Source organism: Acipenser ruthenus, chromosome 13 (assembly GCF_902713425.1).
Source record: "Acipenser ruthenus chromosome 13, fAciRut3.2 maternal haplotype, whole genome shotgun sequence".
Lineage (NCBI taxonomy): Eukaryota > Metazoa > Chordata > Actinopteri > Acipenseriformes > Acipenseridae > Acipenser > Acipenser ruthenus.
Genome location: NC_081201.1, coordinates 5,101,133 through 5,126,633, shown reverse-complemented (window position 1 = coordinate 5,126,633; position 25,501 = coordinate 5,101,133). Strand labels below are relative to the sequence as shown.

The following is a 25,501-nucleotide window of genomic DNA, read 5'->3' as shown; positions in this document are numbered from 1 at the left end:
GATTTTCTGTTGCACTAAGGGGACTTGTAAAAAGATGCATCCGCTACATTTCAGATCTGCTCCTCCTATTTAAACAGAACATGCAGTAAAGCTGTATGAATCACATGCAACAACTCAGTGATGATTATTGTAACTGTTCAGAACTATTTAAAGTACCACAGTGTTTCTAGCAGTGCTTCAGTTAATATCCTTATAACAGGATTTAATATATAATACAATGGTATATGTGTGCCCACTTTTGTATACATAGAAAATCAAAGAAAATGCATTGAATTAAACATACAAGCTTGATAAAGTAACAAGATCTGTGCTCTACACCCTTGCATTTGTGATTGCGCTAACCCCACCCCCATGTGTTATATTAACTATAGTAGTAGTATAGTATATTGTAATAGTACTAAAGTAGACTGTAGTATTACTAAAGCAATTTTAGCAGATATATATACGAATTGATTTGAAGTGTCTAGGTATGGCAAAGTCTTAAAAAGTGTCATATTTCAACCTTGAGGCTTTTTTTTCTTTCTTTTTTTTTAAAGATATCAATAGAGTAACTGAAGCAGTTTTTGATATAAATAAATAAATAATAATAATAAACAGGTGTTTTGTGGCCACACCCACAACACACCCGTACCCACTTTATTAATTCAATCCGGGAAGAACTATCGAATATATATAGCCTACTGAGCCCATATAAGCGCTCGATAGTATACTTCGAAAAAGGCCGTTTGAACAGCAACATGCTTTTAAAAATGATTGGTAAAATTGTTTAAATTTGCGTTTCCATTTTATTATTTTCTTTCCTAGATTGTTAAAGCATAGGGATGTTGAACTTGAATAGCAATACATTAATACACAATGCTGATTTATACTTTTATACCAGATTAGCAGGCCCATATTAATGAGTTGGATATGTTTTAATTTATTGCATTTTAATTCTCGATTCTGTATTTATGCGGTGTTTCTTTTTTCATTCATTTCTATTGATATCCGATATGTGCCCTCTTTTAGCCAGATTTTCACTCTCCTTACGCACCTGCTATAGTCCCATGTAACCTTCTGTTTTCCGCAACAATTTGAATTATTGATTTAAAGAAAGAACGGTATGTTGGTAACTTCGTGTATTCTTCTTCATCGTCTTAATTTTTCTGAAATGATTACTAATTTGGCATTCCATATCGCTATGCCTTTGTTGTTAGTTTCATCTTTAGAATGAATAATATTGACATGCTTTAATAAATCCAATAATCTTCTCAAGCATTTTTTTTTTTTTTTAAGACGCCTGATCCTTCGAGTTCGCAATGTACAGTTTCTGGTTTGGATCATTTGTTGGAGAAAACCCCAAAACCCCAAGCGCTATTAAACTGCTAGCGTATTGTTGATGTCAGCTATCAGCTTTATCCATTCTCGGGATCAAAGCCCACACAAGGCGTTTACAGCCCGGAGCTATTTTCCTTTCCCTTGCCCGCCTGACAGTAGTCCCTCGCAATTCTCTGTTCGCTCCTCTTTGAACACAGATCATTCCTTTTAGTCACGGAAATGCAATTTATGTATATTATACTGTATTATAGATTAAATCTGCGGAACTTGCATTATTGGCTGCAGCTTCCGTAGTTTGTTGTTGTAGAGGATAGAAACAAAAATGTGTCGTTTTAGCAGTGGATAATAACGCTATAACATACACCCAGACACTCATCAAGGATCAAACTAGCGTGCGCAATACTTTATTAATGCTAGGTGTGCTATGTTGTTTTCATGTGTTTGGTTTTGTAGCTGGGAATGGGGGCACGCTTGCTTGTTCTGTACATAGGACCACCCAGTAAGTGAGTTTGAGGGAGAGACTTGCTACTGCTTGACCACGCCCAGGGTTCAAACGTTCATGAGAGAAAGAACTAACCGATGTATTCTGTTATTAGCAGCCTTGTTTTACAAGCAGATTGGAAAAGAGAGATACGTCTCCCAACAGACTGCTGGTTGGTGGCTGCGTGCCTATAGGACTTCATGATCCAGAGTTAAGGGGCTAGAAAAAAATCTACCTCACCACCAGGTTAAGCGTAGTCTTATTTATAACAATCTGAGAAGGACTCTCAGTGCCTCTCTAACAAACAAACAAGAGGTTACTGGTCAAAAAAATACCATTTTTCTGTTTGTTTGGGGTTTGATTGTTTGTTTTTTGTTAACAGTCAGAAAAAAAACAACCTGGATAATGTTTGATAATTCTCAATATCCTTATAACTGTTTCAATTATGATGGCGATGACTTTCTAACATGTAGCTCAGATGAAGAGAAGCACATATCCAGACCTGCATACAGGTAAGTGCAGCAGTGCTCCTGTTACCTTACTGAAGTCTCTCTTTACTGATCAGTAATATGCTTCTATAGCAAAGTGTTGTGTATCCAGTGCAGCTGCCTGTTAGGTTTACTGTATAGGGATAATCATTTTACACCAAAATACAATGAAGTCCTATATAACAGTATGCTAAACTATAGGGTTTTTTTGGTTTTTTTGTTTTTTTTTTCTCACCTATAATTGTTATTTATTACACTGATTACATTTTAACTGTATGTTTCTGGGGGAACAGAGAAGCAGCATAATATGATCTTCATATTAAGATGATACTGTTAAGTTTTATTTAGTTATAATTTATATGTACGTGTTTTTAATTAAATTAAATCAATCTATCAATATGTGGCACTGTAAGTCGGCATTTATATTGATGCTATTTACAATTTATAAAAATGAGTCATTATAAAGAATTTCTCAAGTTTAAGAAAAAAAAATATTGCTTATATTACTGTTTATTATTATTATTATTATTATTAATAATAATAATAATAATAATAATAATAATAATAATAATAATAAGTGTCTTGTTTTCATATAAGTTTATTTGCATGATTTAGAAAATGGTGCCACATATTTTTTTTCCCCTTTAGAAATGTATTTATAGCATTTCTTCATGAAAATGTTATTTATAATAAATAGCTACCATCACTAGCCCATTCTATATATATATATATATATATATATATATATATATATATATATATATATATATGTATATATATGTTAAATTAAAAAGACAGAGATACTTTAATTTTACATAAGTTTATGATTTGGAAATGTATATATATATATATATATATATATATATATATGGAAGCTAATTTCATCAAATTTTACAGTATTGGATGTAAAAGAGGTCTCTGTGATATTTGGAAACAGACAAATATGATTTTGTATTGGTCCAATAAAAAGGGTTTTCAACAGCAACCTTTTGAACAGCTTGGAAATAGTATTTTTTAGCTTTATACTTTAATATAAAATAGGAAAATGCTACACCACATTGACCATCGTTTATGTCTTGATCAGTTACATAGCTCTCATCGCAATGGCCATCCAACAGAGTCCTGGAACCAAAGTTACCTTGTCTGGTATCTATGATTTTATCATGAAGAAGTTCGCTTACTACAGATCCAATCAAAGAGCGTGGCAGAACTCCATCCGACATAACCTGTCACTTAACAGCTGCTTTGTAAAGGTGAGCTGCCCTTGAAGTATCTGTGCATGTTTACTCCGAGGCTAGGATTTACTGTTCTATACAGGAATGCGAGGTGCAACACAAACACTACACCTGGCATCCTGTTTTATTATTGGTAAGCTACTTAAACCCCAAGTCATACAAGCAAAGCAAAACAAAATATGTCAAAACTAGTTGTTTTGATTACTTTCCTTGAACTCAAAGTAGACAGAGATATCCTCATATTTGAGAAATTACCAAAGAAATTTAAGAGATTATTATTGAAAATATTATTAATAATATTTTCAATAATACTGAATTTAAGTGTAAATGATTGCAGATGTCAACATTACCTCTTTCGAACAGTAGGTGTATAAAATGCTTACAGATAAAAAGTACAGTATAGTAATGCTTGCAGACAAAACTACTGTTCTACCAACTGACCAAATGGTACGCATCACACAGAAGACATCAGAACTATACAAAAGTGAATTACACAGATTGCACCGTGTTTATTTATTGACTTAATTTGTAGTTTTGTCTGACAGGCTGACATTTAAACTTTTAAACTATATGCATTGACTATTAGCAAGCAGAAAATTAATGTGCATGTTAACCAAACTTTTTAATGTATGTCACAAAAAAAAAAAAAAAAAAACTAAGAGCATAACATGCTTTATTGTGTTGCTGTTTATTACTATAGTTGGTTTGGGAATTTATAAGGGCACAATTCATTAAACGTTTTACCAATTACATTATGTTTATTGTACATTTTTATTTCCCAAACATTTTCCCCACAGCTAATAATAAGAATGAAGTGTTAAGTGTTGCTGTATCTTTAACTGCAGGTTCCCAGAACAGAGGGCAACGAGAAAGGGAAAGGAAACTACTGGACGTTTGCAACAGGCTGCGAATCCATGCTGGATCTCTTTGAAAACGGGAACTACAGGAGAAGAAGGAGGAGGCGCAATATGAAATCAGGATACAGAGATGAGACGGATCAGAGTGACGGGCCCCCATCCCCAGAGCTGCCCTCTGCACTCGGGGGATTCCATGACAACCATCTGGGGACTGGGTCCAGGCAGCAGGAATCAGACACTTTCTATCCCAGTGACACCGGCCACCAGCAGGTTCAGGTAAACTCCAACCTGCCAAAACCTGACTCTGAAATCAAGTTCAGCATTGATTACATCCTCTCAGCCCCGGACCCAATGCCAGGGCTGAGACCCCACTTCAGTGGGACGGTTAGCAAAGTTCACCAGCTGGAGCCACAGCACATCAACCTGCATGTCTGGACAATGTGAAACTAGAGCCCTGTCTTAATAGGAAAAGAGTTGGGAGGCATTATAACACCTACAGGCATTATCAGCCCCGTCCTTCCAAATAGTAGCAGTGTAGTTTTTAGTTTCTGTACTGGTGTGAGATTTGATTATTTAACCCCTGAACCTCTCCCAACACAGCTGTCTGTCCAGAACCATGCAAGAACAATAAAATGTAAGAAAAGCCAAGCTGGATCATGGTGTTTTACAGATCCACACTGTACAGGGTTTTTAAAGGGATCTGTGTCGTGCACAGGAACCGGGAATTCCTCAGAGGATTCGGAAAAGACATCAGAGGAAAAAGTGGTAACTGGCACAAATATAACAATTGTAATTAACATCACTCTATAATGATCAGTTACCATGTACAGGACCATGTGCGTTGTAGGATGCCGGGCTGGTCAACTGTATCTAATCACTTAATACATGGTAGCTCTAAAAACTGTAAATACTTAAACGCAGGCAGCTTGATCAATAGAGACAAAATAAGAACTAGGTTGCTAAAAATAAAAAATACAAAATGATTAGACACAGAATTGTGCTTCCATTTTAAAATGTTTTTTTTTATTATTATTTTTTTTACATTTTTTGTTTCTCAACTATCACCCAATCAATTCTAATAATTAAAAAAAAAACATCTTTAAGACTTCACCTTAACTTGTTGTTTCAAACTATTTTGCTTTGCATAATGATTTTAAGTAAAATGCTCTGAGAATGTATTCTTTGAAGTGTATTTGTAAAAAGGTTCAAAAGGGATGACCAAGCTGTCAGTGTGTCCCTCTTACCTGTACTGAAAACCCTTAGCAAGCTAATGGTGTTTCATACTGTATATATGGTGTAGATTACTACAACTGTATTTTTAATTTGAGTTGTTAAGGCAAAAATGTGCAAAGCAAAAATGATATCCCCGAACCAGTGCATGGTAACAGGCTTCACTGACTAAATGTAATGTATAGTACAGCAGTTCATAATTAGGGGTTCTGGATTTAGGGTTTTTTTTAATCTTATTTCTTAATTTCTACTGTCCAAACAGAATTTTAAAAATTGTGTTTTAACCGGATTTCACATGTAAATTCTTTAAAAAAAAAAAAATAAAGAAAGAAAAAAAGAACATTAATCAACATATTGTATGTACAGTATTATTAACTAATGATCAAGATCCTTTTTGTAAAATAAAATGTTGTTTCCGTTTTTATTGTGTGTGATGAATGGAAATATAATTGAAAACTCTATTTGAAGTATTAATAAAATATAATAAAAATATAATAAAAAAAAATAACCTGATTTCACCAAGTTTTCACCAGTGCGTATGTACAAAAATAAAGACTGACTAAACCTGCTTTGTAATATTAAAGGTTTTTTTCCCATTGTTTTGTTTTTTTTTAAATCAGAACCCTTGTTCATTTAACTTTGTTTTTACAAGATACTGCTAAATATGATTACAACCATGCAAAACTGTCTAAAATTATTTTCCTTGTGTCTGGGATTTAGGTATAAATGTCATGTAAAAAGTGTATAAAAAAAATAATGTTACAGCACTTAATAATTCATACTATGGGAACAGATAGGCAGAGCAGACAAATACAAAATTATAGTTTTCGAGGAATATATACTTAAATCTGATTAGTAATTCTAAGGAGGTAAATATAAAGAAAGTAATGTAAATATCACAAAAGGCTCTCTTACTACATACTTGACACAATTTTTTTTTAGTACATTCTAGCAAGATGGTCATATTTATCTTATTTAGTACGCTTGTGTGTAATTCTCTAAAATACATTACCGAGTTTTGAAATTTGCTTTATGAATAATATAATGTGATGCTCTATTTCAGTAATGTATTCTCCATCCACAGTAAGACAATAAACATACAGATTTGCTTTTCCTTGGCTTGCCTAAGAAACTTAAGGGGCACTGTAGAGAGAAAAAAAAATACTAAAATAATCTTTGGATATGACAGAGGACTTGAGTGTTTTTTTTACTCTTTCTGAAGGCAATTAAGAAATAGACAAATGAAATAAGTCTAACCTTGTGTAAACCCTTCTAAACCCTACTGTGACCTTTTCAATTCAAGTGAAATTGCAACATACCAGATTTATTCCTAATAGTTCATTTAAATACAATTTATTCATAAAAAAATTACATTTTAAGACGGACGGTTAACATTTCTTTTTGTGCAAAGGGATATCAATCATTATACGTTTTCCCGGGAGTGAAGGGACATTTTTCAATTTAACCTTTATATTATATTCTGACTACATCCAGCAGGTTTCAATGCACTTAACATGAGTGGCATTTAATATACTAGAACACTTGCAAGGTGAGGGTTAGATGTGACCTTATTCAAATGCTGAAGCCATTACAATGCCATTCTTAATGCAATTATAATTAAACACTCTATGCCTTCTTGCAAATCCTCTGATCGATCATTGATATTAACATTAATATTGTATTGCCCCCTAGCAAATGTTTACCACTAGAGGTGTTATGGATCAACAGATTTCCATTAACAAAGTTGGTCATGTATTGCCATATGCTAGGGATATATTTAGGTAAATTAACTTAGCATAAATGTGGCGGCTGCTGGTTGAAACACAAAGCACTCAAAGCTAAACATGCATGCAGTGTACAGGGAATACAGACTTGAGCCTCCTTAGGAGATACAGGAAGCTACTCTTTGTCTGTTTAAAATATTTCCATTAAAATATGGAATATGTTTTCTGCATGGCTTATATTTAATTGTGTACTAAAAAAAAAAAAAAACACAAAACAAACAAACAGGAGTGTATTGTGAGAAACGCTGATGTATCTTGAAACTTGTTAAACACTGCAAGTGAATTTAAATATAAAGGGTTTTGGTGCAACAACAAGATTTCCAGCTTGGCGACCACAACAAAATTACAAGAGAAATTGGGAAGGCGATGAGCTGCAACTTTATTAAAACCTGAACAGTAAACAGAAATAGGTCATTTAATTTTATACTTCTGTGGGTTTTTTTGTTTTTTTTGTTTAATCTGTTGCTTGAAGTACTTAAGATCATTTACCAATTTGGTGGACTGTGTTCTCTGACAGAGATTTTGATTAATATTCTACATTAGTTTTTTATATTTGAATATATTCATTACCCCTAGAACTGAAGAAGGCTTGATAGCTACTGAAAATCGCAGGCTAATGGAGATTCTTATTGACACAATAGCCAAACCGTGGACATAAAACATAGGTAGCAATCATTCTTTTTCCCAGTTTCTAATTCTGAAAACATCGTCAAAAACATGTTTGTATTTAGACTACAGCACAATGTAACAGGAATGCAATTATTTATACTATCTGTAATTATATATTGTAAACATGGTATCCAATTACAAGGCAAGCCATGGAAAACAAGATTATAAATTTCACTGTCACAGCCAATCAGATTCTGAATAGATTGTTACTGGTCATTGTTCCTTTGCTAGATGCTGTTATTAAACAAACACACACATTTAAAATGTTTTCTTACAAAATCTGTTTGTTTTTGTCAATAACAGCAATAAAGCCCTCGTTGCAGGCATTACACTGGCTCGCTTGAGGTCTCAGTTAGGGCTAAATGACATGACTGGTAATATAGTGAGTATTCTGGGTACTTAAGGGACATTAGCATGAATGTGAACGTAGTGGCTGAAGTCCCATTTTAAAGAGTTTGAGTCACAGAGTGCTAATTAGACCTGCAGCCTTATGGAGTGCCTACCATAGTATTAATCAATTGGCGTTCATTAACCAATTAACAATAGTTAAAGTCAGCAGCTAGCCTTGTTAGTTCCTTGCCTCTCCTGGGACTCTCATAGAAGCTCACTGTAACATTTTCTCAGTATCACTCATAATGGGCAATCGGCCCAAATCAATGATGTGCTACAGCAATCCACTACCTTTAGTACAGGTAGCAAAAGAGGCTTTAATGTTATCTTTTCACAAGACATGAGGTTCTACCTACATTAAAAGTTTATATGTATATGATAAACAAATAAAGTCTGACCCTCGTACTCCAACACATCACCTAACCCCAACCCTACAAGAGAACTCAAAGCTGATAATACTGACCACTCAAGAGACCTCCTAAAAGTGCTCTATATAGACAGGTGCTGTTTACACAGAGGTTATTTAACATGGAAATATATACTGTATAAGGGGAATGGTCAGCATGGGTACTGTAGATAACTGGTATTGTTATAAGAATGATTCAGGTATTGGGATTAAAGGCGTTAAAGTTAATGAATTAGTTGCATTAAGCTCACGGTCTCCCTGGACAGGCCACAGTCTTCTTATTGAAGCAACAGTCCTGTTTTTTTGTGGGGACATTTTTGATAGCTTAGTCTCGTTCCACGTTCTTAAATGTGAATTTAAGTTGGAGACCATCCCGGCTCATTTCATCTTAATTGTGCCCTAGTTTGCTTGTTTTTGCCCATTGTTTGTAAAACACAGACCTTGTTCTTGATGTTTAATCACCAGGAATGCTTTGACTTAGCCAGGGACCAGCTGGGAAATGATGGTTTGAAACAAATCAGTAAGTGATGAAAACAAGCAAGTTAAATCAAGTGGGAAGTAAAGGTTAATCCATAAATCAAAGGGAAATGTCAGATGACTTGAACATTGATTGAGGTGTGCTTTTTCTACTGGATATTAGTGTGATGGGTTGCATTTCACAGAAAATGTGTTCTTACTGCACTCATAGTGTGGAATGTTATAGCCCGCACATAAGAATTTGTGCTTTATAACAATGTAGCGATAATTTAAAAGGTTTATTTAGAATATAAATAAAGAATTAAGCAGGGTTAGGGTTAAATCCTGTGATTGTTTGCATGTGCTGGCGTACTAGGACATGTTTCATTGCTTGCATTGAGGTTTGTTTTGTTTTATTTGATTTTGTTTTGTTTTAGTGAAAGAAAGAAAGAAAGAAAGAAAGAAAGAAAGAAAGAAAGAAAGAAAGAAAGAAAGAAAAGTACTTTCCAGTTTCAGGCATTCATACACCTTATCCACACTACCTAAGTTTTGGATGATCAACACACATTAAAACCATGATTGCAATGACTCATTCAAAAGCACGTGATGATTGTGCATTACTTAGGTTGTGTCACTGGTAAAACTTTACATTGTATCTGTAATTACTGTGTATTTACATAGTAGTTACACAGCAAATACATGTGTACTTACACATAAGTATAATGTTATTATGCACAGTTACAATGTAATGTGTAAATCTTTTTGCACGATCCATGCAAGTACACAATTGTATCAGACAAGGGTTAGGGTTATAACGTGAATTAATCACAATCAAATCCACAAGGTGGTGCTGTGAGTGTACAAAAAGTAAACAAATCTGATGGTGCATTATCCTTCATGTTTTAATAAATGAATACCAAATGTGTTTAAACAAATCAAATTTGTATTTATTGTAGTTTTTTGTTATCCAGAATAAAACCATACAACAGAAAATGACCTACAGGATTTAGTGTAGTATCTAATTTTTAGCAGTGTTTAGAAGTGCTGGTGTTACTTATGGACATTTGAGCCAGATTTACTAGGAATCTGTGAATTATTATTATTATTATTATTATTATTATTATTATTATTATTATTATTATTATTATTATTATTATACTAATAATAATAATAATAATAATAATAATAATAATAATAATACTACTACTACTAATAATAATAATAATAATAATAATAATAATAATAATAATAATAATAATAATAATAATAATAATAATATAGGTTTTAGCAATACAATATTATGAGAACTAGAAATAATTACACCAATATTGTGTCATTAAACTATAAACCTATACACTGTGTGTGTGTGTGTGTGTGTGTGTATATGTATATATATATATATATATATATATATATATATATATATATATATATATATATAAGCTGTTATTTCTTTTTAATAATAATCAAACAGTTTAATAACACATTTTTTAGAGTTTTAAACTAATATGACCATAAATTTTTCTTGACCCTTGTAGGTTTACAGTACCAACATACAACCAGAAGATGGCAATATAATCTTTATCCTGGTTTTAACTCTTCAGAAGGCAGCATCTCTGGTTGCCATGGAACCAGCTGGACCTTCAATCAGCTGCAATGCTTTGCTGATGACTTGCAATAGATGTCAATACATTCACATGTTTCTTGCATGTAAATAAAAAACAATCCAGCAGAGGTTTGTATCAATTTAAATATCAATTAATTTCACTGTAGACAGCATATAAATGAAAGGGACAGATTTATTACCTCTTGAAACCACATAATCAGTTGAAAACCCACACAAATTAGCAGTTCAAACCTAAATCCAGTGCTGCCTATTGCTGGAATCTCCCACTGGGAAGGAAGGGGTTAACCCAGTAGGGAAGCAGGCTGACCTCTTGAACTGTGGATGTGTCAGGAGGGGCTCCCTAGGAAAGAGTTCTGGCCTGCCTCCCACCCAGTGCGCTGTGTGGTTGCCGTGGTATCGTCGGAGAGACTGTCTGAATAAAGTGCTTATCGACCTGATTGAAGGCGTGAGCAGTGTCTGCAGATCTGCACTCAGCTAAGGACTGGAGAGGCAGATGGGGGAGTAGGTGCTAAAAGCTAATCTGATAAATCTCTGTGCTTCTAAAATGTGCTGGAGGAGTGTCACCACAGGAAATTTAGGAATAAATGTCCTGTATATTTATTGGCCCAACACCAAAAGCTTCCCAATATGGCCCTGCAAGCTTGCCTCAAAACCACCATAATGCTGTTGCTACTGTTCTCTCTGTTTCTATTATTCAAAAATATTTTTAAAAACATGATAAAAAGGGAGGTTTGCAAGCTATCAACAAAGCTGTAACAGCTCTATGTTTATATTGGGTATTATACAGTTGTAGTTACGATGAACCTCCACTAGATGGTACCATGATGTGAATTTGTTTCAGGCTGCCCTAAAACAGAACTATTATTGATGTCTGTACAACATCTACCTATGGGTTAAATAAAAAAATGTTTTAAAAAAAGCATCATAATAGCCATGTTATCATGTTAAGTCGGGGACATGTTACTTAATTCAGGGCCACTTTTTCAAATAATGAAGTGCCTCAGTTGCTCCCTGCATTTGCTTTTCAATTTGGTTCGACTGCCTTGGGCCTGGTACAAGTTAATGTCACCCAGCATACCTTTAACTTTAATTTTCTGCCCACACTGCACACAACACATACCTTCCTCCAAAGTCAAGGCTAATTATAGCCTATAAATGTCTTTGGGGCTGTCATATATCACCGCAGTTATCTTTTCAGGAAAGCTAAACTTCAGTTCAGCCTGTGACTTGTTGGCTTATTTTGCATGCAATAAAATGGAGCAGTAGATGACTATGCTTGGATGAATTGGCTCTAAAAATACCCAGGCTGCCCCCAAGTGCAAGTTGAAGAAAAATCACTTCCCAGATCCCTTCAGGCACAGAGAGTGCAGTTCACTCCCTGGCAAAGAGGACAGCTCCACGGCTCTACTTTAATAGTGCTGCTGAACTGAGATTTTCTTGACTGTATGACATATTGACCGCCAGAACCTGTTTCTGCAAATAGCTATACAGCAACCAGGTAATATACAAGAGCAGCCCACAGAATAAGCTATTTGAGATATTTGAGCTAATTGTTTATTTGTTTTTTCAGTGCTGTCCAAAAATGTGCATTTGTTTTTCGAGAAGTGTTTTTTGTTTTCTCCCCAATTTGTAAGGTCCAATCATTTTTCCACTCACCGCAGCAATCCCCCACAACTCTCCAGAGAACTGAAGGTTCAGTTGACGTCCTCCGATTCCATGGCGAGCCAGCTTCCTCTTTTACACCCAGGAACTCAAGAGTAGATGTCAGCAAGCTACCGACCTCTGGAGGTCAAAGGCCATCGCTGCAGATGTCCGCTTTTGAGCTCATTGGGCGCATGGCCAGCAGGCTTCGCTGGAGCACGATGAGGAGAAACAGTCCCTGACAGTTTTTCCTCCCTTACTCACAGGAGCGCCCAAGCCAATGCGATGCTCCCTTCGGAATCCCCAGTGAAGACCGGTGACTCTGCACAGCCGGGACGTGAACCTGCACAGCACGCGGCTGTAGTTTTACCAGGTGAGCCACTTGGGGACCCTGTACAGAGGTGGTGTGGGCCATTTCATTCCTGCTTGCTTAACAAAACATATCTAGTCAGACCTGTACTATATAATATACAGGTATATATATATATATATATATATATATATATATATATATATATATATATATATATATATATATATATATATATATATATAGTCAAATCTGTATCTGTATATATACATATCCTCATCTTATAATAAAAGTTGGAGAAACAAACTGTAAAAGGCTATGTTCTGGAAGAGAATATGGGTCACCTTGACACTGGAGCGACTGGGAGAGCTGCAATAGGGCCAGTGTTCATGCTGTAACTGCACTGGAGAAACTGCATCGAACTTCAGTCTCCATCACTGTGCACCCAGCAAGCAGTGAAATAACGCAAACTGCAAGGTAATCTTCAGGGTTAGGTATCCAATTGAAAATAAGATGTTGCAGGTGTGCTGCTGTGTGCACACAAAATAACTTTTATTATTATTATTATTATTATTATTATTATTATTATTATTATTATTATTATTATTATTTAATCCATTAAAAGAGGAATTTTAAAGAAGCAAACCATCTGAAACCCAAGACTTTATCTAATAGAATATATAATCCATCTGGAATTTGTAAAGAAATGATTAAGAATGACATATTTTGATGTGGCAACACATGCATTCTTGAACAGTAATATTATATATTTCTGTTAAAATGTGTCTGTTAACAACATTATTAAATAAAAAAAAAAACTTGGTGCAGTGAATGTAATGATAAGAAGAAGAAGAAGAAGAAGAAGAAGAAGAAGAAGAAGAAGAAGAAGAATTCTAACTGTATTGGGTTATTTTTCTAGTAGGCAGCTGGTCTAATGCACTGCTGAAAAGATCTCTCTCAACCGAGTTTCCTCCAATCGTTTCAAAGACCAGCAGACAGATATCCATTTAGATATCAATTCAGTTTGCCGGTGCCTTTAATGAGAATTTTTATCACCCCTGGTAACAATAAAACAAGTATCAAGCAAAAGCTGCTCTTTCTCTATCTCCATAGAAACAACCTCGCCCTGGCTTTGCTGCATACTGTTATTATGAGAGAGACAGGAACAGCCAGGCCAGATTGGGAACCAGAAGGCTTGAAGACAGAGAGTGCTTCACGCTGCATAATCACCAGAAAGGGCAGTCAAAGCTGAGTCTGGTTCTGCTTCACACTAAATCACTAGTTTCCAATGCAGTGAGTCACTGCACCATCAGTGACGTCTCAGCAGTGGGTCTCCCTCATTAGCGACTCATGATGGGTGAGCAGGGTAAATGAGCTGAGGTCAGCTTACCATCTCCTCCAGAGCCCCACTTTCAAATCCCACGTCTGACAATTTCTACTTATTATTAGATGTGAAACAAAAAGTACAAGTGGTCCTTTTTTAAAAGGGAAAATAAAATCACAACAATTCAAACATTACTCGCTCATTCAGCAAAATTTGGGACATATGTTGAATACATTTTAAAAACCATGGGGTGTTGGGTATTTCTTTTCCATTTTATCCAGAGTCAGACATGGTCTTACATATTAAATACCTTGATTTTAATGAGAATGCAGTCCATTGCAGAAGTGGTGTCCCCAATATTATTTGACTACCAATTATTAATGTATTACCAATTCATTTTATAAAATGTTTCTGCAATGATATCATAAGGTACCAAAAAAACACAGTACCAAAAACACTATGCCATTTTAATATACAATATGTTTAATTTAATTGTAATATTAGTTGAGTTTATTTTATTTATATGGATTTTATTCTATTTAAAATCATATAAATTATTGTGCATTATTTTAGCACATTGCAAAATTAATTGCTGGGTGCTTGTGAGGAGAGCCTTTTTTTTTTTTGACCTGACTTAGGTAATGTACTACAGTATCTGGGGAAAAAAATGCCACTGGAGCTCTTCTTGAAGGAAAAGTCGGCCCCTTCACCTGTCAACATATCTGCCAGCCGCAGTTAATTGACAGATTTCATATTCTACATCCAGTGTTTTGATTATGCCGTACTTCATTTTATTGATGTTCGTGCAGCTCAGTTTAATTGAAACTGGTGTAGCAGCAAGATTGTGCAGCTCTCTGCATTCGCCTCTTGACACCTTTGAAAAGCTTCATCTCAAAGTGCTATTCGCTGGTTAATATTAATAACCCAACTGTGCAGAGTGCTAGATTCATGGAGCTTCATCAGTGCATGAACACATTTCCATCGACCTTCTTAGCCTAAAGACACGCAATGTGATGTCAGGTACTGCTTTTAGTTGAACAGGACTGCTTCAGTGTTCTGAGGGTGCTGAGGAAATATTATGGATTGAATTTCTGTTACATTTTTAGGGATATTTTTCTGCATGTATTTGTGCATGCTGTATGTATTCCAAGCCCACTCATCTGCACAGTTTCTGAGAAAAAAAATGCCTACATCGAACCAGAAGATCAAATCAGAACAGCACATTGGGGCTGCTAGGCCAGACTAATCCCTTGATTCAACTGAGGTTCAGATGAACTTCACCAACTTGTCTATAAAACATCACTCTGTAATACTGCAAACTCTCCAGGCAAACATTATGCTTTGCTTTTATATCCCTAAACTGAAAAGCAGCCGTACATATTCCTGAGACTTATACAGGGAATTTACAAGAGCTTTTACATACAGATTGGAATCAAATCCACAGCCTATCCCATCCTCTGCTCTATCTGATCAAGAGAAAGGTGAAGCCCCGGGGGCTTTAGCATGTGAATGAGACTAGAAAGTTAATTCTGATTATTAGCGGGCAGCTTTACTGGCCAGAGAGAGGTTTGCAGGCTTTGAGTTCAGAGAGACAGCTGATACATCTTCCGTTGCAGTCTCTGTCCATGTTGTTTACCCTCTGCACACTAGGCAGCCTGCCTTTCTTTTCTGAGCATGCAGGGACGAGCTGTGACGTTTGCTGCGATACGCACAAGCTGTATCACACATCTGTACAGATTAATATACTCACACATCCCAGGCCCTCATGCTGCCACAGACAGCCAGGGTGCTACAGCTAATTAAAGCTAACCAGATGCAAGGCTCTGCATTTCAGAGCACGCCGGTAAAGTGGTCCAGTGAAGCCATTGTATACAGCTGTGTGAAGGCCCCTGTTCTTCAAATGGCTTTTTCTTTCCTCCACAGTGTGAGCCTTTAATTACCCTCTTCAAGGTTTTTTACATGTTCAAACTGGGTTTTTATAAATAAACACAGTTATTTGTTGAAGGCTTTCCTTTTGTTTTTTAATGCTTAAGATGGTTCATTAATTCACCATATTTATTTTAAATATATATATATATATATATATATATATATATATATATATATATATATATATATATATATATATATACTGTATATAGTACTTCAAACTAGAAAACATAATTAGAAATGTAATACACGATTAAAATAGTTATAAAGCAGCATTAAAGAGGGTTCTGTTATTGCACATCTATTAAGCACATATATCAATGGAGCATTTCAAACATCAGCTACAAAGTACTGATATATTCCATCACATTGGTGTTTTGATTGAATCTGCAATAGCAATCACTCCCATTTTATAATATAACTTAGGGTTGGTCAAACATGGCCCTTCAGACTATTTGGCCAAAAAAAAAAAAAAAATGCACCTGGCAGTCAAAACCAAACTGATCCTGTTTGTAATTAAAGATGTCATTTTATTTTGGTTCAGAACGTAGCTGTAGTTTTCAATACTTTTTATTCTGAATCTGGTGTGTCATTTAAGGATTTCTTTAGTCGATGTGTTACGGCACTATTGGTTTATTATAAAAACGTGGAAGTCTGATGCTTCATATTTTCTTGATCAACAGCAATTAAAGTAAAAAGGATTAACCTGGCTAAGTATTCTGCCCTTATTCATATATGCTTCGTTGTTAGGATCCTTCTAATGCAGTGCTTCAATGCCTGTGTATCTCCTGAACAGTAAATCTGCTTAATGTTACCGTCACTGCAGCACACACACTGATAAAGGGTTCCAGTAGACGAGACACCAGGAGACCCTGCTCTAATGAGGGTACTATATATTTGCAGATATCAAAGCAATATACAATGTAACTTGTATGTGTTTAGAGAAAATAACCTTCCTATATCTATCCATCTATCTATTTATCTATCTCTATCTCTATCTATCTATTGATCGATCAATTTGATGAGCTGGGATTTAGCTTAGTCAGGTGCATCATCTCTGATCTGGAGATCTGGAAAAGCAGGCAGAGGCAAAAGATTGTAAGCATAACATATGCGCAATACATACAAGTATAAATGAAGTTTTAGTAGAAAAATAAATCAATACAAATCCCATCATGTGTTTTAAAGGACATGCAGTATTGCATATCTGTACTACTCAGATTTTGCGATGTAATTGTAACATTTTTTTAAATACTGTAATCTCTAAACTACCGTAGGTCTACCACTAACCATTCTCTTCCTTTAGAAATAACAATTCATATAAAAAAAAAATGAAAGATCTAGCAGATCAAACCAGACTGAACCATTCATCTTTTATACATTTTCTTCTCAGCTCAAAGTAAGGAAAAATAATATATTTTTTTTAAATTTAGAATGAATTAACTGCTGTCGGAGTATTATTATCAGAAAAGTGAAGAATTCAGCATAGAGAAAGATGCTGAATTAGTGGCACTGGAGCGCGAAGTCCTCTATTTATACACAGAGCAAGTACAGCATGGGCAGCTGTAGCTCCCCCTTCCCCATCAATGTGCCTTTGAGAGATCACCCTCCTCTAAAGGGCAAGAGGGTAGTTCAGCCATTCCTATTAGTGCCAGTTATATTGGTTGTTTTGTTATATAAAGGAAAGCACATAAAACAAAACACAAACCAATGTTGCTACAGTATGTCAGAATTTTATGATAGGGAAACAATAGCAGAACAAAACACGACCAAAAACATACTGGTTGAATTGGGTTGTTTATCAGTCTTTCAGAAAAGCGTTCAGAATCAGTATTTCAGTGAGCCAGGTGATAAGTGGCTGCTTCTTTCCTGCAGGCTGTCTCTTGCTTTGCTGTGCTGCTGCGCTCTGATTAAAGGAGGGTTGGAGGGCGCTCTGTAATGTAGTAGCCAAATTTGTCTGAGCCACTGAATGTTCCGCCGAGTCGGTTATTCACTGAAAGGGGGGCCCCTCCTCCTTATTTTCATTCATGGCACAATCACACGCACACACACACACACACACTCACACACTGATCAGTCTGCTTGCCACCCACTCAGAGGGACAGAAAGAGCCAGTCAAAACGTCTCAAGGAAGCATCCTTCTTCACTTGACATTGCCAGAGCAGGTGGCCCTGTTACTGGCTTCCCTTGACCCTGAACGCCTGGCTAACTCTCTCTCTCTCTCTCTCTCTCTCTCTCTCTCTCTCTCTCTCTCTCTCTCTCTCTCTCTCTCTCTCTCTCTCTCTATCGGACTGGCTGCAGGATCCGCCAGCTGAGCATCCCAGTGCTAATTCCATTATACATTCAGTCTGGAAGCTACAGGGCTGGCTTCTAATTGCTTTGTATCTCCCTGGCCTCTGTGAATATGGCTGCTAAGGGTAAGAGGAAGGAACATTAGAGAGAGTGGCTGCAGCTGATTGGAAATTTCTGTGCTATTTCACCTTGCTGAGGATCTAATCTGGTCGAGCTTTGCTGGAAAGGAGAGGGAGACAGACCAATACATAAGCAGGTACTGTTGTCAAGCGTTTTCTTCTGATTCTTCTGATGGTGGTTCTTTTGGCATCTCAATGTCACTAAACTGTTTACTAGTGTGTGTGCATGTGCAAGAGCAAAACATAAAAAAACATTGTATTTGTTAGAATGCATTCTATCTGCAGGGACAGTATAGCAACATATGGGATAACTATTTGGAGTTTGTATGACTGATCTGTTTATGGAAGTAAAAAAGGATACTACATCTTTAGTGCATACAGGCATGACAAAAATTGCCCTAATTACCTTAAAAAATCAGATAAAAAGCCTGAAAGTAGCACTGTCAATTACAGGTGCACTGACAATGCTGTGTCATTAAACCTTAGCGGCTTGTCGGTCTTATTTTTTCTATTATTCAGCCTATTATTGTTATAATCGTGGAGCAAGCCAAAATAAAGGGAAACTGGGGTGATTTATTTGTGTTGCTGTCTTTGACCAATTGTGGGGTTTCACAGACTTCGTTGTTCTTTACCAATCAGAGTGCTTCAAAACAAGAGAACCTTGAATTGCTGCTGCAGTTAAAAGCTATTAAACATTGCACTGAGACTGCAGTGTCATAGATGACTGAAATAGACGCCTAGGACAGCCTGGAAACTCATTTAGAGAGACAGAAGGGCAGGGGGGTGCATTGTGTCCTCAGTGACATCAGAAGATAGGAAACTAGCATGAATTAAATAACAAAATACTTTAACATAATACTCACAGATCCATGTAAATATTAAAGATACTACTATGGTATTCCTATTCTTATACATGTATGTGAAAAGAAAAAAAAAAAAAACTTCAAATGCGTAAGCTTGGCAGATGCTGTTCCTCTCCCATCTGAAGCAATCGGTTACTTTGTTTAAAAACTAGTACCAGAAAAATACTTTGACTGCAAGGAAGTGAAGAATGCATTTACTAGATCCAAATTTTAAAATAAATGTGCTAAACTGTGTCATTTTAGAACAGCATTCAGGCAAAGTGGGTAAACATGTTTAAAGATGTGAAGTGTATGGTTTATGTGTGGGAATTCCAAAGCAAAATGCATGGTTCTGCAACGAGCAGGAGGAGCCTATTTCAAACCTGAAACTGCAGCTTTGGGCATCTAAAACACAGGCTAATGAGACCTTGAGCAGGTAGGATACAGGACAGGGACACAATGTGGTGCAAGCTGTGAGTGGCGCTCTGCTTGTATTTAAGTGATCATTCACCTTCTGAATCATTTATTCATCTCCGACTCTGCCGCATGCTTCCTAATAATCCTCAGCAGTCTTGGTCAGTTTTAATTGAACAGAACTAATCCCCAGGTACCAGTTCTGTCAGGAAGCTTAGAGACTGTCTGACGCATTAAAAATGCAATGTTCCTTTTTTTTCACATCCCAACAGCTTGAACACGACAAACCAAATCAAGGACCCCCCCCCCCCCCCCCCCCCAACCCCTTTTTCAAGTGCAAGCAGAGGTCCTTGGCTAACACTCCATAATAAAGTGCCAGTAAAACTCATGGAATTATGTATGGAATTATGCATGAACTAACACAGGATTTGCAGTAACTAAGTTCAGGTAATATTTATCACGGTTGACTTTCCATGTGTTAGAATGCTTTATGTACAGTACTGTAGGAGTTCTGAATTGAGTGTTTCAGAATAAACCCCATCTACCGGTGTTTTAGTTTATGTTGTGCTGGTATTGCCTTGGGGTAAAGGGGAGGAGTGTGATAGGAGGGGTGTGTGGGGGGTGAATTCTATTTTCTCAAAGCTCATGGAAATTACCTGGCATCCATCCAGGGATTTGAAATGACTGGCCCATCTAAGTGGATCTGTGGCTGTTCATTTCTGATCTTCCTCTTGTGAGATTTACCAGCCCACTGGGTCGTAACCAAGGGAAACTAGCCTCTTTTACCTGCCACTGTGGACAGGTACAGCTAGGATTTTTTGCCTCAACGAACAACAAAAAAACAAAATCGCTTTCAATCTGCCTTCCGATTAGTGCTAGTCATGTACCTTCCCTTTTAAAAAAATAACAAAATATGTCATCCACTTTTTATTTAAGATGGATACAAATTACCACAGCTGTTATATACGGAAGATATATATCTATATATATAAATGGCCTTGCTTATAATACTGATTTTTTAAAAAAAAACATTGGGTCTCATGTGAGAAAAATGCTATTACTATTTTCTTGTATCTATCTTCTTCAGTCCTCATATCAATTTATATGTACTGTATCTTTTTATGGTAAACCGTACACTGTAGGTTTCTTGACGCTGCGACTTCAAATGCAATTAAGGGGAGACATCACACGCTCTAGACTGCTGCACAAAAAAATGGTATGATTTATGAAATGTCTTTTATTCTGAGATCCCCTTAGCTTGACCCCCCCCCCACAATGATATTAACCAAAACTGGTAATCTGATGCAGTACCAGGGCACATACCTAGCATCAATGTGCTACTGTTTTTGCACCTTAATCAGCCTAGGTTTTGTATAGCTTGCAAAATGATACCACCACAATATCCAATCAAGTGTAGCATTGCCATGTTTACGCATACTAAACAAATGCAATGCAATATGGGTATATATAACACTTTGCGTGTAAAAGCGCTGAGTATAATTTTCAATTTAGTCACAACTTGCATATCCATGTATATGAATGGGAGGTTGCATGGCTATGATGACACTAGGTACTGCAGTTATAAGGAAGGACTGCGCATGATGCTTGGACCTCTGTTTGCATGGAGGACCTTGACCTATCAGTAATCTGCTGAGCCAGCAAGAACGCAAAAGTGATCTTCAGCATCAGAGGATATGCGTCTTCAGTCAATCCTGCTTTTACTGAATGCTCAAGGGACTGTCTAAAAGTTGCTGTGAGGTTTGGTTGTACTGTATATACAGTACAGGGTACCACTGCATGATAAACTCACAACCTGCATTTTGTTTTGGGGTTACTGTGAGTATAGATTGTCACAAGTCAGATGTCACATTCCACCTGCAGACCTCATCTTCCCCAGTCTATTCTGACCACTCTGATCGTCAGTTCTTTTTGGACAATTGCAATTCACTAGAGATGTGTCACATAGTGATTCTTGATGCCCCTGGTGTAGGTGAGGACAGATTGGGGAATCTGCTCATTTAATCAGCTGTAGGACTTATTTGTTAAGGTACTTAACATACAGGGAGCATCTCTCATGCACCTCTGCAGTCCAGGATCTGTGAGAATGCCACATCAAAGGTAACACTGCAGAGTCTGCTATCAAGAAGACAGCAGACAAGAGTTTATAATGCAAGTAGTGCATCACTGGTGTTCTAATGTTCAGCCTTCAGGGAAAAAATCCTGCAAAGGTGATTGGGTTGGGGGAGGTAGATAGAATCCAGGAAACACTTCTCTGTCAGATCACGTACTAGGTGAGAGGCATAATTGAAAGGAATTTTAAACCTTAGGTGACTGAATAACTGAGGGGCTTTTTGGAGTCTAGAATAATAATAATAATAATAATAATAATAATAATAATAATAATAATAATAATAATAATAATAATAATAATAATAATAGAGTCATAATGGAACCTAACAACATAAATGAAAGAAGAAAAAATATAATAAATAAATAAACAAAAACAAAATGTAATCATCCCTCGTCACCACCTATTAGCAAGAGCTGAAAACAGTGCTTGGCTCAGGGTCAGACTTAACTCTCATGCTGCAGCCTCATTTGGGCTCCTCAAATTAAGAGTAATTGGAGACGTTTATCTCCGTACCTTCCCCCCCTGAAAGGAAATGGCTAGGACTGATTGAATGCGCTGTGTGGTCGATGTGCCAGGCTGGCGGCTTGACGTGAGTGCACCATTTACTGCTGCAGAAAAAAAGAATGTTCGCTGCCTCTCCTGCCTGCGAAATCAGAGCTCCAGTCCTGCTGATCCTTGTGCACAGACAGCCTGACGCTCTCTCTCTTTCTTTTGCTCGCTTGGTAATTTATGCCGGGCGCGTGCATACGTTACTACGCCAGTCAGTGTTAACTGCTGAGGCGCTGGTAGACTTTATATTACGTTTTGGAGAGGTTCTTTAAAAAAGCAGTGCGAGTGCGAGTGTGCGTGTGTCACTGTTGCCAAGTCCGCTTATAATACGCGGGATTGGGCTTTTTTTTAATTGTGAGTCGCTTTGATTTTTTAGAGTCCCTTTTTTTTAATAGGTAACGTGACTAGCAGTTAAAATGGTTGTAGGAGTGGTTTTGGTGATTGACGTGTCAATGTATATGCAAGTCATTTGAAAAAAAAATGGAAAATTGAATGGTTTGGGCGTGTTTTGAAAGGCGAGGCCGCTTTTTTTTTCTCGTGAGACTTGGCAACACTGGTGTGTGTGTGAATACAAATGTAGGGATTTCCACCTACAGTGAAGCTGTTATTTCTATTGCTAAAAAAAAATAACTAATTAGGTGAACATCTGCTTACCTTGTAGTTCAAGGGAGCAATTAGCAATGCAATGAAATAATTGTAAAATATAATTGTTGACTGCACCCTGTAGTATACTGGGTGCGTTCACAGAGATCATTCTGCGCAGATTCTGTGCAGAATCTGACCAATTTAGCCAATGGGTGCGTTGACGGAGATCATTCTTAGAAGATCATTGGCTAAATTGGTCAGGTTCTGCGCAGAACCTGTGCAGAATGATCTCCGTGAACGCACCCATGATGAAGCAGGTAGGTTTGAAAGGTCACTGCACGCATGATTCGTGAAGAATTTAAAAACAACACAGACCTACGAGATGGCAGCCAGTTAGAGCACTATAGAAAAAGAATACATTCAGAATGATTGGAAATAACATCAAATGGTAAGGAGGATTATAGCATGTGTAGGTTTATGTCCTTAACATGTGTTATGTTTAATATGTATTCAAAACAAAAGAAAGCAAAAAAGAGCAGAACTCATGTTCCAAATCCCAGTTCTTTTTCCCTGGTGATTCCACAGACTACATTCCTGTTGGCAGTGAATATTGCCTTTAATGTATGGTTAGAGCTTTCATCACTTTACTTGCTCAGTTAATTACCAGTTTAATCGTACACAATACAAGACAATATAAAGCATATACTGCATGCACATTACCTTTTCATACAATTAATATTACAAGTGTAAATTTATATATATATACAGTGGTGCAGTAACTTTCATTGTACTGATATGTTGAGTCATAATTTAAACATTGGATATTCCCGCATTACAAATGGTGTCATGCATTAGTTATTTACATTATGCTACTAAATAATAATAGTAATAATAACAATAATAATAATAATAATAATAATAATAATAATAATAATAATAATAATAATAATAATAATACAATAGGCAGTGTTCCCCAATTACCCCACCCCTATTACATACTAATCATATTTCTTCATATTCTAAGTTAGTAAGTTAATTACGACAATATATTGAATCCTCTTTTCTTATATAAAGGTTGATATTTGTATGTACTGTATGGTACTACCTGGGTGCCCCCATTGCTGTCAATACAAACCTCACTCCATCCCAAAGGTAACTCTTAAATTTTTAACCACAATAGTTTCAACCTTATTTTGTGGTTCCAGCAAAGGGAATGCATTTCCATTTCAATAGCATACCAGTCACATATACAAACTGAACACATAAAACATGAACCAACTGAGTCTTTCTAACAATTGCAAAGGTCTTTTCCTTATAGATTCCTTCTGTGCTGCTGATGAACACGCACGCAATCACACACACGCGCACACACACCCGCACACACACAGACGCATAGATACACACAAACACGCACAGACACACACACACACATACACACACACACACACGCACAGTCTACCAAGGCCAATTTACAGAGATCAATAGCATTTCAGTGAACTACGGGTTAATTAAGTGAGTTTTTCGTGTCTTCAGTACATTTCATTTGGTTAGCACACTCTTGTCTGCAGAGCATGTTTAAAATACCTGCAAGGCTTTGGGTTATTGCTGCTTCATTTTGTTTGTAACCCATTCATTCCTGACACACTGCGTTTTCAGACTAAAGACGTTCGCTTATTTGTTACCCCGCTTTGTTGTTCTAGTTTATTAATACTGTAATTCAGCTGGTTCGGATGTCTTAACTGCATGTGTACATTACAGTGCATTAGCTGATTGGTTATCTTCTTGCATTACTAACAGTAACACTTAATAATTATCAGCTGCGATTTAAATCTAACAATGCTTTTCAATAGTCTCCTTATTCTGCTTAATTGCTCTGTTATGTGTGGTTGTAAAGTAACAATGCAACTGCATGTTTAATGGCAAAATAAAATATATATTTTGTGAGGACATTGTATTTCCACGTGTGTTTGTATATTTGAGTGTAATTACCATTTAACTGTGCAGTTGCAGTTTAATTACATTGTAATTAGAGACATTTAATGCGTGAAGTGTTACCACAACTTCAATAGATACTATAGTCTGGTTTCACATTGGATTAATATTGAAGTCTTATTAATAATAACCCAGTCATACGCCATTACTTCCTTGAACCAAATGAAACCATTGTATGTACATATTTTTTATGCTTCTAACAGCCAGAGCCAATATCAGTGTTTGAAAATCCATTTATCAATAAGCATTCTGACACTGGCCCGTGAAACCTTTTATTATATTGCCTACAGGACAGACAGCTTAAAATGAGCTCTCTGGTATCCATGGTTACCTCCCTGGAGAGCCAGGCACACTTGTTTATCTGCTGGCCAGTGTACATACTTCAATCACGACATGAACAGCGTTCAAACACCTAACAGCTGTTAGATCTCAT

At 36.4% G+C, this 25,501-nt stretch overlaps 2 protein-coding genes across 3 annotated transcripts in view; both read left to right on the top strand.

Moving 5' to 3' along the window:
* The first annotated feature begins 1,540 nt into the window (after window positions 1-1,540).
* On the top strand, window positions 1,541-6,406 carry LOC117417662 (forkhead box protein L3-like). The gene is made up of 3 exons (XM_034029846.3): window positions 1,541-2,310; window positions 3,371-3,539; window positions 4,367-6,406. The coding sequence occupies exons 1-3, from the start codon at window positions 2,204-2,206 to the stop codon at window positions 4,820-4,822; spliced, it is 732 nt and encodes a 243-aa protein (XP_033885737.1). The 5' UTR covers window positions 1,541-2,203; the 3' UTR covers window positions 4,823-6,406.
* An 11,848-nt stretch (window positions 6,407-18,254) lies between these two features.
* LOC117418552 (retinoic acid-induced protein 1-like) overlaps window positions 18,255-25,501 on the top strand; it is a 30,330-nt gene continuing 23,083 nt past the window's right edge. The window contains exon 1 of one of the 2 annotated variants that reach the window (XM_034031722.3): window positions 18,255-18,692. The gene's annotated coding sequence lies outside the window, so the exon portion shown is untranslated. Of the gene's footprint in view, window positions 18,693-22,404; window positions 22,532-25,501 lie in introns of those variants that run through there. The other variant, XM_059035507.1, reaches the window with a different exon arrangement.

Coding starts and splice junctions, on each gene's coding strand:
- LOC117417662 (XM_034029846.3), top strand. CDS start 2,204: ATGTTTGATAATTCTCAATATCCTTATAACTGTTTCAATTATGATGGC. Junction 2,311..3,370: donor ATATCCAGACCTGCATACAG/GTAAGTGCAGCA, acceptor TGTCTTGATCAG/TTACATAGCTCTCATCGCAA. Junction 3,540..4,366: donor TTAACAGCTGCTTTGTAAAG/GTGAGCTGCCCT, acceptor CTTTAACTGCAG/GTTCCCAGAACAGAGGGCAA.